This window comes from Rutidosis leptorrhynchoides, chromosome 11 (assembly GCF_046630445.1).
Source record: "Rutidosis leptorrhynchoides isolate AG116_Rl617_1_P2 chromosome 11, CSIRO_AGI_Rlap_v1, whole genome shotgun sequence".
In the NCBI taxonomy this organism is placed as follows: domain Eukaryota; kingdom Viridiplantae; phylum Streptophyta; class Magnoliopsida; order Asterales; family Asteraceae; genus Rutidosis; species Rutidosis leptorrhynchoides.
In genome coordinates this window covers 20,592,270-20,605,606 of record NC_092343.1, presented here as the reverse complement: position 1 = coordinate 20,605,606, position 13,337 = coordinate 20,592,270, and the positions used below count along the sequence as shown (strand labels likewise).

The window sequence follows — 13,337 nt, the reverse complement described above, 5'->3', positions numbered from 1 at the left end:
GATAATTCCAAATTCATCGTATATGTTAATCAATTAACATTGTATGTCAATAGGTATGTACATAAAGAAAGGGGATTAAATTTTTGACTTCATCACATGTCAGTTCATTGGGGTATCTGGTTCTGCTAGATAGTTCTGTATTTGGAACAAGCGTGCCTTGGGATTAATATAATTTTGATGAAGTTGTTACTTCGAAACTGATGATGCTGATTCCGTGGCGTAATGTATATGATCTCAAATATCTTAGTTAATTCGGACCTTTTTGTATACCGAACCAGATGTTACATTTTGCAAAATAGAACCTTAACAGATATAATGGAAAAAGGATATTCATCCAATAGTACCCCCAAAGTCTACATTACAAGAGCATCAAAGAACCAAAAAGCAACTTCTAAAGATCAAAAACTCAAAAGGAACAACCTTTTAAGAATCATTTTTCTTTGCTACTACTCTTAATTAAGTTAATCACATATAAACTTAAACTAAAAATCACTGCAATTTGATGCGGTCAAGACTATCTGAAACCATACGCATCTTTGGTCGAACCTCATGATCAATTTCGGTGCAATTAAGCGCAATATGAAACGCAGCCAACACTTGTTTCTTAGCATGAACTTCTTGCAAAAGTACCGGGTCAATAACCTCGGACAACGGCCTTTCATCTCGAAACACCTTTCTTACAAAACTCTCTAGCCCTTTCCCATTATTATCTAGCCCATCACCATCAGGAGCCCGGCCCGTTAACATTTCCAACAACACAATCCCAAAAGAGTAGACATCACATTTTGGGCCAAGTTTTTGGCCCGAAATCCGCACCTCTGGGGCCACATAGTGCACATTTGATGACGATGAAGATGATGAGTTTTTTGAACTCGTGATTGTTAATTGGCTAGAATTATTAAGCTTTCGGGATGTTGATTTTGAGATGGTTGATGACACGAGACGGTTAAGCCCGAATCCAGATATGAAAGGCTGCAAATCGTCATCAAGAAGGATTTTTGATGATTTAATATTTCCGTGAACATGTTTTCGAGGGCTGCATTCGTGTATGTGGGCTAGACCTCTTGCGGTCCCTTGAGCAATCTTTAACCTTGAGGCCCATGATAACGGTGGTAACGGGTTTGCTGGCCCACCTATATCTTACATAAAAAAAACCAAACAAACAATCAGTACAAACTGGAATCTGAAGCATAAAAACATTATACAAGTGCCATTTTATAAGGTACAACTCACTATATCACTAGATTTAAAAACAAATGTGTATGAGTGGTCCTAAGCATTTTAGCTGTTGAGTCTCTTTCAAACAGATCACATGATTTATAGACTTATATTTTAACATTATGTGAAAGGGGTCCATTTCATATAGTAACATAGGTTTATTTGAGTTGCACTTTATTCTGATGAGATCAATAGGTAGTATCAAGAGGTTAAGTGCAAATAAAATGTCTCAAAACAGTTTTAAAAAAAGAGTCCCAAATCCTACATGTGCTTAAATAAAACAACTTTCTGCAAATTAAATCAAAAAGTTAGCAACTTTTATAACCCTTTTACAAGGAGGGACTATATCAATTCTTTGTAATCAAATACTAAAAAAGTGAATGAAACGTGTGAAATAACAATGAAACTAATGATAAATATAGTATACATATTTAACTATTCTCAAATAGTCAAATGTACACGTTTAGTACATTTGTGGGCATGGTTTCACTTAGTACATACCATAACAAACTGCAACAAATTCAGAAAAGGAGCAACATGATTGATCATGCCTTACCAAAACAAGATACAACAAATCTTTTTTATCTCATGTACCATAACATTCACACGTTTGCATTTTATAAAAAATAATGACATAATTTGGAACTAAACCAAACATGTGTTCATGCCTTCATGGTACTATACCACTTGAAGTTATAGGGCGAGATTCAACTAGGAATTGAACATTTTGAACTAAACATGAAAGCAACATAACTTTCCTACTTCTATAGTGAATGTATAGATTTGTAACATTATCTAATCAAGGAACATGGACGTTTCATATAAAAAATGTACATACCGTGAAGCATGGAGTACAAGCTACCATTGCTAATAAAATCCGAAACCAAAAGCTTCTCATCATTTGCATAATAATAAGCTCTTAATCTCACAATATTAGGATGTTGCACTCTCCCAATACTTTCCACCTCTGCCTCAAACTCCTTCAACCGCCACACACCGTCACCCTCACTCAACCGTCTAACCGCCACCACGACACCAACCGCCGCGCCCGAACCCAGGCCCGCAACCACTTTATACACTATCCCATTTTTACTCTTTCCCACAACATAAGCTGATGCCCTTAACAGATCCTCTAATTCTAAACTAAACCCTTCATCCATTACTACAAATTTACCATCTTGCCCTTCGTGATCATTCACAATTACATTAATCTGTTCTTTTTCAATTTCCTTTTTTCCTACTTTAATACCCTCATTAAACTTGCACTTTTTCTTGTATACCCACATTGAGATGAACAATACCCCTATAAGCACAATTGCACCTGAGATTAAAGGAACTGTTACTGACCCGGAATTGGGTTTACCCGATAACCCGGTTGACAAACCCGGATCTTTTGGAGTATCGGGGTTAGATAAGATTCTCGGGTTTTGAGCTTCCGGGTCGGAGCATTGTGTTGTTAATGGAAACCCACATAGATATGGATTACCTGTAAATGCTGTTGGTCCCTGTATTAAACATGCAAATTTTTAGTCTATACTCTAAACTAAAAAAAAAAAAAAAATTTCGCTCACTTATTACTTATAGTAATCAATTTTTTTATACTGTTTTGTGTCTCACATGGATCATTTTTCTATATTCATGATCATAATACCATCTAAAGGAAATGATAATTTAGAATTATGCATATAAATAAAATAAACAAGACACACAACTAGCAATTAATGACTAAATAGCCCAAACAAGATACACATAAAATGCTATATAAACTCTAAATTTTTTAATTTGTCGAATTTAACGTCACAAAATAGCCCAAGCAAGACACGCAACTAGCAGTTAATGACTAAAATGTACAATAATTGTGTTGGTATTTCTTTATATACACAAACCACAAAACAATTTCATATATATAAGTTTAAAATTAATATACTACATAAATAGAGTAATTTTTACTACCAAATAACTTCTCGTTTAACATGCCTCAAAATGTTAAATTTAAAGAAGATAATAAAATAGAATAACATAATTTATTTGGGTATAAAATATAAATGCACACAAAATAGAAATCCAAATTAAATTATACTGAGTGCTAGTAATAAATACTAGAGAATTTGTTCTTTAGCATACCTGATTAAGCAGCGAACCAACCAGCGGTATTTTTCCACTGAGGTTATTATACCGGAGGTCTAAGCTAACAATCACCGGAAACAATCCATAAGACGCCGGAATCTCACCGGAAAATTGATTAAACGATAGGTTAACCGTTCCAGCAAGGTTAGTAAGGTTACTTAATGATTCCGGCAAATACCCACTTAACAAATTTGAAGAAAGATCCAAAAAGGTAAGACCTTTAACATTGTTGATATTTTCCGGCAAAGCTCCGGCAAGCGAGTTACCCGATAAATCAATAGACAAAAGATTCGTAGCATTAAAAAGATGATCTGGGATGGGTTTTGAGAAGTTATTATTTGATAAAGATAGATGCCGGAGAAAAATGAGTGCCCCGAGCTCGGACGGAATGTAGCCGGAGAGGCTCTTATTGGGGAGGAATACGGTGGTGACACGGTGGTCGGAGTTGCAAGAAACGCCGGTCCAGTGACATGGGGTTGCGTCGGTTTCTGACCAGGTGGTTAAAGTTTTGGTGGGGTCACGGGTGACGGCGGCTTTAAGTGCTAGTAGTGATAAACCATCGGAGTTTAATGATGATGATATAGATATAGATACACTGAATGTGATATAATGAATGTATAACCAAATCATAATTTTAACGGGATTCATTTTTTCCTTTGAAATTGTGATTAAGGAATCATGATTGTAATTTTGAGTACAATTTAGCAATGTGTGTGTGTGTGTGTTATCTCGGGTGTTTTTAGTGTGTGAAAATTTGAATTTAAGGGTGGATTAATCGAGGTTGGTAAGTGGAGTAACATGGGGGTTTAGAAGGTCTTTTTTGAATTGTTATGGTTTTTTGGTGTTTTATATAAAAGAGCTTTGGGACATGTGGCTTACAGGCTATAACTTTCACTTAGGCCCACTTTGTTTACTCAACTTCACTTTGGTACTCACAAATCAGCTGGTCATCTTAAAATAAGTCAGCTCACAAATTATGTTAGACATTGTAGCTTAAAAAAAGTTCACATACAACTTCGCTAATTGAGTTTTGATAATGTGTATCCTTGCAACATACTCCTAAGTTAACATGCACTATACATCACACAAAAAAACAAATATGTTCAAGCTACTCGAATAAGAAAAATCTAATTTACTCAACTGTACGCTTTTTAAGATCATTTATAATGGTGATAGCGTGATGGGATGTGATGAGTATTTTTGTGAAGTATAGTGCTGATGTGGCAGTGTGATAGTGTGATGGAGTGATAAAATTTGTAATGGTATTGTGCGATGATTGTCCGATAGGGTATGGGTCCCATTACTTTTAATGTGTGAAGTGGTTTATTTATTTTGATTTATTAAATGAAATTTTGTGATTGCGCCATATATATTCACGCTTAAAATGATACCCGTGATGGAATGATCACTCCAACAATATTTGTCTTCCATCATGCCGCATTGTGGCGTGATGGTGTCACATTCGAAGCCTTCACGATGCATTACAAATGGTCTAAACAGGTTATCTACTAACAATTTCTGATCATTTTACCTTACCACTGCAGCCACTGAGATTATCTCATGATAATTATTTTTACCGCAACATCTTTTTTGTTTTCTAATAACATGTCATTTTCCTCGCAAACAATTAAAAGTATAATTTAATTTGATTTCCGACTATTGTAAATTACATATTATGATTTTAATCCACAGTGATTAGATTTGTTAGACATCAACGCATCCATGGTTGTGTTAGAGGGTGTATAAGATATGTCATCAGACGAGCTGAAATTTTGAAGGAACCGGATATTCTGAAAAAAAAAATTTATATACTCCGTGTTTGTTTAGCTATCGATTCAAAGAGGGTAAAAAGACTTAAAGAAGAAGAAAATTCCTCTAACACAATTACCTAAGTTAGAGGTCATTTTGATTACAAAATCTCGAAAATAAACAGAATATTACTTTTACAAGAGCATTTGTATATCTCGAACAGACACCTCCCTGAATGCACCTACTTAAAAATTATGATCGAACATAATGATTTGTATTGTATATAATACTAACAACTTAAGATAAACTAGAAAGAGTTAGCTTATAGAAATGTTGAATGAATAATGGGAAATATTTGATAAAGCCAATTTTAAAGGGGTGTAAATGAAAATATACATTGGATGTCTTGTTATGTAGGTGTTGACTGTTTTAAGTGATCTCGTCGTTAACGTTAAGATTAAAACGGAACACATAAAAAAACACAGGGTCTAGTTTTCTCATTTTTCTATTTTGTCTACACCTTTCATCTAAATATTAGTATTAAACTTTTTACTTCATAGAGATCCTAATTGTAGTTTAGTCATTAATTTTCATTATTTTTGTATATTATGATTTAAAGGACTTTTATAAATTTAACACTTGATGTGTCATTAACATCCATAAAATATCATACATTGCAGTTCCTTAATTTAATGTGACCATTATTTGATTATACTATACTTTTATGCTTATTAGTAATACTTCTAAGTGCTACATAGCACCAACATTAAGAAAAGATTGTTTGGACGGTAACTCTAACATGAGATAATTTGCTTTCGGTGTGACCCTTCTCTAATGATCACACTTTAAACAATGACTAGTTGTTTTTAAGTTTTAACTATATGTAATTCACCCAAATCATTTGTAGTTATAACTAATTGCGAATATATTAAAGAAGTTTAACAATAGGACTTGTTGAGTTGTAAGCCATAAAATTATTACATAACAGGTATTAATATGAGTATTCAGATTACCATAAACTTGTACAATAACCTAATTTTCATGATTAAATAATTACTACACATTATTACCCATTACCCATATATCCTAAACCCCACGACGACAAAAAAAACCAAAACCAAACCACGATCCTAAACCCCACCACGATTTTTGCCGTTTTGGCAAAAAAAAAAAAAAAAAAAAACCAAAACCAAACCACGATGGAAAAAAAAGGGTCCCCCAAAACTTTTACCACTTTGCATTTTCAACCCCCAAATCACATATATCCTAAACCCCACGACGATTTTTGCCGTTTTGGCAAAAAAAAAAAAAACCAAAACCAAACCACGATGGAAAAAAAAAGGGTCCCCCCAAACTTTTACCACTTTGCATTTTTAACCCCCAAATCAGTAAACTCCACCCATATTTTGAAACGGGCATATCTTCTCGCTCGCCGCGAATTAAATTTTTCCGACGCCACCGTTCAACTCGAAATAATCTTCCGACCTCAACGGAACTAACTATATGCGAAACAGACGTTTTTCAAAAAACGGTAAATACTTCGGGCTATATTCCATACATATATATACGCGTATAATAAACAACTCAAACTACCTACGTCATATCGATGATTCCGTTTCCACTTTTTACGCAATCTTCCTGACATTAAAAACGCGCAGGCCATTATGTATACAAGGTATTTACCCCGTGTATCCAAACACATCCGTAGCAAAACGTTTTTAATTCTGTAAATACATAACGCTACTATACGCCAACTATAATATGCAACCCGAAAGGCACGCGGCATCGTGCGGGTCACTTTTACTAGTTAAATCTAATACAAAAACGATACTCGATTTCGTACCTGCAAGTTATGAGGGAAGCGAAATGTAGACAATCTTTCTTCTAATCTAAAATAGAAAAGAGAATTCGTTTTTCTCAATTGATTAATGAATGTAAAAAACATTACACTTTAAAAGTTAAAATGGTAGTTGTAAGTAACTTTTTTTTTTTTTTTTTTTTTTTGGGAATATAGGATTTGATTTTGTGTTAGGAAAAAAGACACTGAAAAAGACAAGAAATCATGCTTTTCAGTTTCCACTTGGATTCATTTGAAGGTACTGTCATCTCAAAAGCATGCAATTACTACACACCATGACCACGGGCTTCTACAGTTCTATCTTTTTACATGTAACTACAATTTGAATTTTGGTTATGTTTATTTGGCACACTTTATTGGTCAACTGTTTTTCATCTAGATAATTCAACATGGGCTTCCATTTTCCTCAAGAACTAGTATAATATAAATATACTCCGTAATGTTTAATCTTTAAGTTTTAATTTTGAGGTTTATTAAGTAATAATAACAAATTAACAACTAACTAAGATAATATTAACACAATGATGTCATAAGAGAATATTACTTAGCAATGTGTGTTGCTAACTACAAAGTGAAGTGACCATAGTGGCATAGTGGGGATAGCAATGATAAATTTATTTCAAGTCACATTTTGCTTTTTTGATGTTGTGGGCAAAGGCTGACATTTTAATCATGTGGGTGTGGTTCATAATGCAAAAAGATCAAAACTTTGTAATTGCCCACTCCCCAATAAAAGTTTGAATCTTGCAATCAAGATTAATTTATGAAATCCAGCCAACTGCACAGGATACCCAATAAATCATTGGTATATTCATCTCTATCTTAGCAGCTGATAATATAACAGATGAGTAGAACAAACCTAATATTTTATTAATGTGATGGTTAATGTTAATGTTATGTTATTATTATCCTGTAAGGATGTAAATTATCATGTCTAAAGTACAACAGTTTATTGTAGAATGAACTAATCGTATAATTCTAAAGTCTGGACCGGGAATCCTTTTTACCAGGAATATGTAACGCGTCGTAATGACCAAACCCATGGTACAGTACTTTGATTGGATCCTCCTTGCTATACTCATGACCGTATTCCGCAATCGATATTAGACCACCTGAATCCTTATCGTTCATGTACACCGTAATTGGCATTCTGTGTAGATATGGAACAAGTAATTTAGTTGGTCATAAAACATAACTCCAAAACTATACCTGGAAAACGGGTCAGTTTGGGTTGATTTGGGTAACCGGTCAAAACGGTTTCAGGTTGAAATGGGTCATGGGTCAAAACGGTTTCAGGTTCAAAAAAATATTAATATACATAATGTTTGATACAACCATTAATGCTTTCATAAATGATTGATGGATGAAACTTGTTATGCTCGACCCATTTGACCCATTCACAAGACCCATTAGACCTGTCACTATTTATTGAACTTTAGGATTTGATACGCATTTGATCCGTTATTTTACATTTTCCACAAGACCCGATAAGTTGGAGAATCACTCATTGGACATTTTTTTAAGTTTTGTTTTACATTGTCAAGTCTAACTTTTTTCAAGACCCAATTGACCTTAAAGTTTGACCCATTTGACCCAAATGTGAGAGTATAGGTCTCAATTGCCAGGTATAAATGAGTTGAAATGAAAAATGATGAGCTGGGAAGTACTCTATCGGGACCTTTTAGGGGGAGTCCTGAGGGAATACTCGGATGTTGACCAAGTTTGACTTTGACCGAGTTTTGACCGATTTTGACCAAGTGTGTATGAGAGTGGAAGATAAAGACTTACTTGAGAACATGAGATGCCATGAGCAATTCAGGTTCGCCACCCCATACATGTGTCTTCCTTATTTGTGATACATATGAATCGAAGTCACCTTCAATGAACCTGAACAACGTTTAAATACAATCGATAAACTTACTTTAAAAAGAATTTTGATACAGATCATTCGTCTTATATTAAAAAGCACAGACCGCATGCACACAAAACATTCAACAACGTAAAGAGGTGGATTAAAAATCCTACACAACTCACCATTCCGTCTCCTCTCGTCTTTTGACAAATTCATCCGCCACCTACAAAAGTGCAAGACACAAAAGATAATATTACAGAGCAAAAAACATAACAAGTTTTTATAAATAAAAAAAATGTGGTGCAGGCAGTTTACTTTTTACATTTTCCATTTTATGTGTATTTGAGACACTAAGAAAGATGCTAAAAGTATAGAACCAGTAAAGAAAAAAAAAACTAATAGCAAAACCACATAATAGAAACTCTCAATCATCTAAGATAAATCAGAAACTTAATTCAAGTCCAAAATGACATCTATCTATAAGTACATAAGAATAAGGTTGCAAAAATCGCTACTTGAGGAGTACTCGGTTTAGATCACCAGCCGAGTTCTCGGTGCCCAACTCGATTAATTACTTGGTCAACGACCAAGTTACTCGGTCAACGGCCATGTTTCTCGGCCAACTAGGGGATTTCTCAGTCAACTCGGTAAGTCGGTCAAAAACTCAGCAGCTCGGTCAAAGTCTATGAGATTAGAATTTATATTATAAAAACTAAAAAATCGGCGTAAGTCAACATCCGAGTTCTCTCCGAGTTGCCGAGAAATCCCCAAACATGTCCGACCGAGTTCTCCCCGAGTTCCAAGTTTCGAGTTGTCCAACCCTTATTTTTAAGGACTACTTAGCAACTCGAGTACTCAGATATTGATCAAGTTTGACTTTGACCGATTTTGGCCGAGTTTTGACCGATTTCCCGAGTAATCCTGCGTTTTGGCCGAGTTAACACCGGTTTTTCGAGTAATTTTGAGTTTTGGCCGAGTTTGACCCGGTATTCCCGAGTTGCAAAAACTGAGTTCTCGTCGAGTAATTCCGAGTTCTGCAAAGTTCATGAGCAATGGGAGTGACCTATAAAGGAATTATCAATTATGGGAGTTGACTGATCATAAATTGGATTTTGTGTCAAGGAGACAAATTGTGTACCGACATTGACCGATTAATAATCATGAGATGATTACACCGGCACAATGATCTATGGTATATGTATACCTGGCTAAGAGGTCAGGTTGGGTCAGTTTGGGTAACGGGTCAAAACGGTTTTGGGTTGAAATGGGTCATGGGTCAAACGGGTAAAAGTTTTAAACCGGTCCAAATGGGTCAGGTTGCGTCGTTTTAGGTAACAGGTCGAAACGGGTAATGTGTCAACTAGGTCCAAACGGGTCATATACTTTTACATTTGATTTTTTACATTTATTATATTTAGTTATTATTACTTATTATTAGTTATTAATATTAATCACACATATGTAAAAAAATATTAATATACATAATAATTGATATACCCATTAATGTTTTCATAAATGATTGACGGATGTAACTTGTTATGCTCGACCCATTTAACCCATTCACAAGACCCGTTGGGCCTGTCTTTATATATTGAACTTTACGATTTGATACCCCATTTGACCAGTTCTTTTATATTTTCTATAAGACCCCATTGGACATTTTTTTAAGTTATGGTTTACATTATCAGGCCTAATTTTTTTCAAGACCCACTTAACCCGAAAGCTTGACCCATTGGACCCAAATTTGAGAGTATGGGTCTCAATTGCCAGGTATAGGTATATGGAAGGTACCAACTGCCAAGTGAAGTGATATCACAAGTAACTAACAATTAAAATATAATAAGCATTAATATTAATATTAATATTAAAATATGTACTGGAATTAAAAACATACGTTAGCGCGTAACTCATCGGCCAATTCTCTTTGAAGGCTCTCATTAGGAGCAGGCTTCCCTGATCTTAAACAAGCTCCATGAGCAACCGCCCGAAACAAACATCTCCCATCTCCAGGTATTCCTATAATAAAAAATATATATATATTTAAAAATAAAAAATAAATTCAACCCAAATCCACACATTTTGACCCGACCCGCCCATTTTGACACATCTACTACTTCTGCTTAACTCACCTATAACCGAATAATCAGTGTGCACTTGCTTCCCATGTGAAGAATTAGTAACAGAGGAACTACATTCATCTCCTTTGTTCTTTTTCATTTCAGCGTGTACCGGTTCAGAAGACGAATTACAAACCGATAATCCCAATACAAAGCCAGCAGCCGTACAACTTTGTATCCAAGACCCAGGTACCAAACTCCATTTCATTCTCGAAATAATCGATTGTTTCGGTAACATAACCCGTAAGCTTGTATTTCGGGACCCGCCCGAAAGATCAAACCAAGTCTTTTGTGAACCCCGTCTCAATCGCATAGCAGTTTTAATAGTTAATGACTGCAAGTTGCTTCTTTGGTTTGCAAGTTGAGAACTGATAAATGCGTGTTGACCGTTTGTTTTTGTAACATAACTAGGTTTGACACATTCAAGAGGAAGACGGAAACAACATGAACTTGATAAAGATTGAGGCATCACAGTTTGGCGGGGCCCAATTGAACGATGAACGTATTTCGCACAGGATATCATGTTTTCATGACTACAAGTTCAATCACTCTACATAATATTATAAGGTTCACATCAATGAAGGTAAAGCAAAAAAATATATATAATATCACTCTGCATAATATCATAAGATTCACATCAATGTAGGTAAAGAAAATAGAAAAAATAATTAATAATTAAAAAAGGGAAAAGTGTGACTACATTCAGATTAGGCCTATTTACTAAATTAATAAAAAAATACTAATTAATAATCTATATTTAATAAATTCATCAAAACCTCCAATTCCTAATTCAGATTAGGCCTAAAAAGAATCAGTTTCCTAATTCTACTATCTAAAATTCTCAATCTACAAATTATCAAGTTACACATATACAATTTCGGTTCAACAATTAATAAAAGAAATCAAATTACCAATCACAAATGTATAAAGTTCCAAACTTTATCAATTCAGATGATATCAACAAGCAGAATCAGAATAAAAGATCACAAAAAGCAAAGAACTTTAATGGATAATAATCCATAGTTGATTAAAATATTGATTTTTATTAATCAATTGGGTCAAAACGTAAGTCATCAAATCAATATAAAGGGTAAAGTAATACAGTACAAATTTATGAAATTTGTAAAAGGGATACGAACATACCTGTTGAATAGCTGAATATTACTAGTTAATTTATATATTTATATTTATTTATTATTTATATATAATAGCATTAAATTGGATAGCCTCATGAAGAAATGAATTGAAATGGGGGAATGGAATCAAAGAAGAGCAAGATAAAATGGAATTGAAGGAAAGAATGGAACTATCTTGAAGCTTCTTCTATTCTAATACAACCATGTGATTGTCAACACTTGTTCAAACCCTAATTTTGTCACTTCTTTAAGCTGTCAATTGGGTTTTTTTCCGCAGTCGGTGATAATCGACGCCGACGTCGGTAGACACCGGCTGTTGGTTTTACACTGTCGGGTACCGACGGTGTGAAATCTGATCGTTTGATTTTGAATTTTCAAAAAACTAGCCGTTAAACGGCTAGTTTTTCTATATTTTTTTTCTCTATAAATATTTACACTCTCACTCATTTTTCCTCACCATTTTATATCTATTCTCATTTTTCATTCAATATCAAACAATATTTGTCTTTTAATATTTAATAATAATGTCGTCTTCGAGTTCGTCGGACGATTCTACAAACTATACGCTCTACACCTTAGATGAGCTTAATTCTTCAAGCAATGATGGTGCAAATACCCGTTGTTACATACGTCGTGATCATTATGGTGCACATGATCGGTTAATGGACGATTATTTTGTCGAGGGTCGCAAATATACGGATGAAAATTTCAAACAACGGTTCCGGATGCGGCAACATGTTTTTCAAAGAATTACGGATGATATTCTAAGCTACTCTGCAAATCCATTACCGCCATATTTTAGATGGTTTCAGATGAGACAAGATTCACGTGGCAAATGGAGTATTAGTACGCATTTGAATATTACCGCCGCACTAGGTCAACTAGGATACTGTTATACACCGGATGCGTTGGATGAGTATTTGCAAATGTCCGAACGTGTTGCCCGAGAGTCTCTGCTCAACTTTAAAAATATCATTATTGTTTTGTATGCAAATGACTACCTAAGAGAGCCAACGAGGCATGACATTGAAGATTGTACGCGGCTCATGAAGAGATTCATGGTTTTCCGGGAATGATGGGTAGCATAGATTGTATGCACTGGGCGTGGGCAAAATGTCCAGTTGCTTGGAGAGGCCAATATATGCGAGATGATCACCGTCACCCAACTTTTTGCTTAAAGCCATTGCCTCGTATGATAATTAGATTTGGCATGCTTTTTTTAGTGTGATGGGTTCAAACAACGACTTAAATGTCTTATATACCAGTCGTTTGTTCAACTC

The 13,337-nt window shown here is 34.7% G+C and overlaps 2 protein-coding genes across 3 annotated transcripts; both read right to left on the bottom strand.

Annotated features, from left to right (window-relative positions):
• Positions 1-448: 448 nt before the first annotated feature.
• On the bottom strand, positions 449-3,992 carry LOC139877334 (receptor protein kinase-like protein ZAR1). Of its 2 annotated transcripts, none has more exons than XM_071864751.1 (3): positions 3,343-3,992; positions 2,057-2,723; positions 449-1,139 (listed from the first exon to the last, which is right to left on the bottom strand). In XM_071864751.1, exons 1-3 carry the CDS (start codon positions 3,973-3,975, stop codon positions 490-492), a joined length of 1,950 nt encoding a protein of 649 aa, XP_071720852.1. In that variant the 5' UTR covers positions 3,976-3,992; the 3' UTR covers positions 449-489. The 2 variants fall into 2 exon arrangements, with proteins under 2 accessions (XP_071720852.1, XP_071720853.1); XM_071864752.1 differs by having other exon boundaries at positions 449-1,133.
• Positions 3,993-7,833: 3,841 nt separating this feature from the next.
• LOC139877442 (OVARIAN TUMOR DOMAIN-containing deubiquitinating enzyme 4-like) lies at positions 7,834-12,269 on the bottom strand. Its single transcript, XM_071864870.1, has 6 exons — positions 12,065-12,269; positions 10,934-11,471; positions 10,699-10,820; positions 8,987-9,027; positions 8,741-8,839; positions 7,834-8,102 (listed from the first exon to the last, which is right to left on the bottom strand). The coding sequence occupies exons 2-6, from the start codon at positions 11,442-11,444 to the stop codon at positions 7,931-7,933; spliced, it is 945 nt and encodes a 314-aa protein (XP_071720971.1). The 5' UTR covers positions 11,445-11,471; positions 12,065-12,269; the 3' UTR covers positions 7,834-7,930.
• Between the last annotated feature and the right edge of the window lie 1,068 nt (positions 12,270-13,337).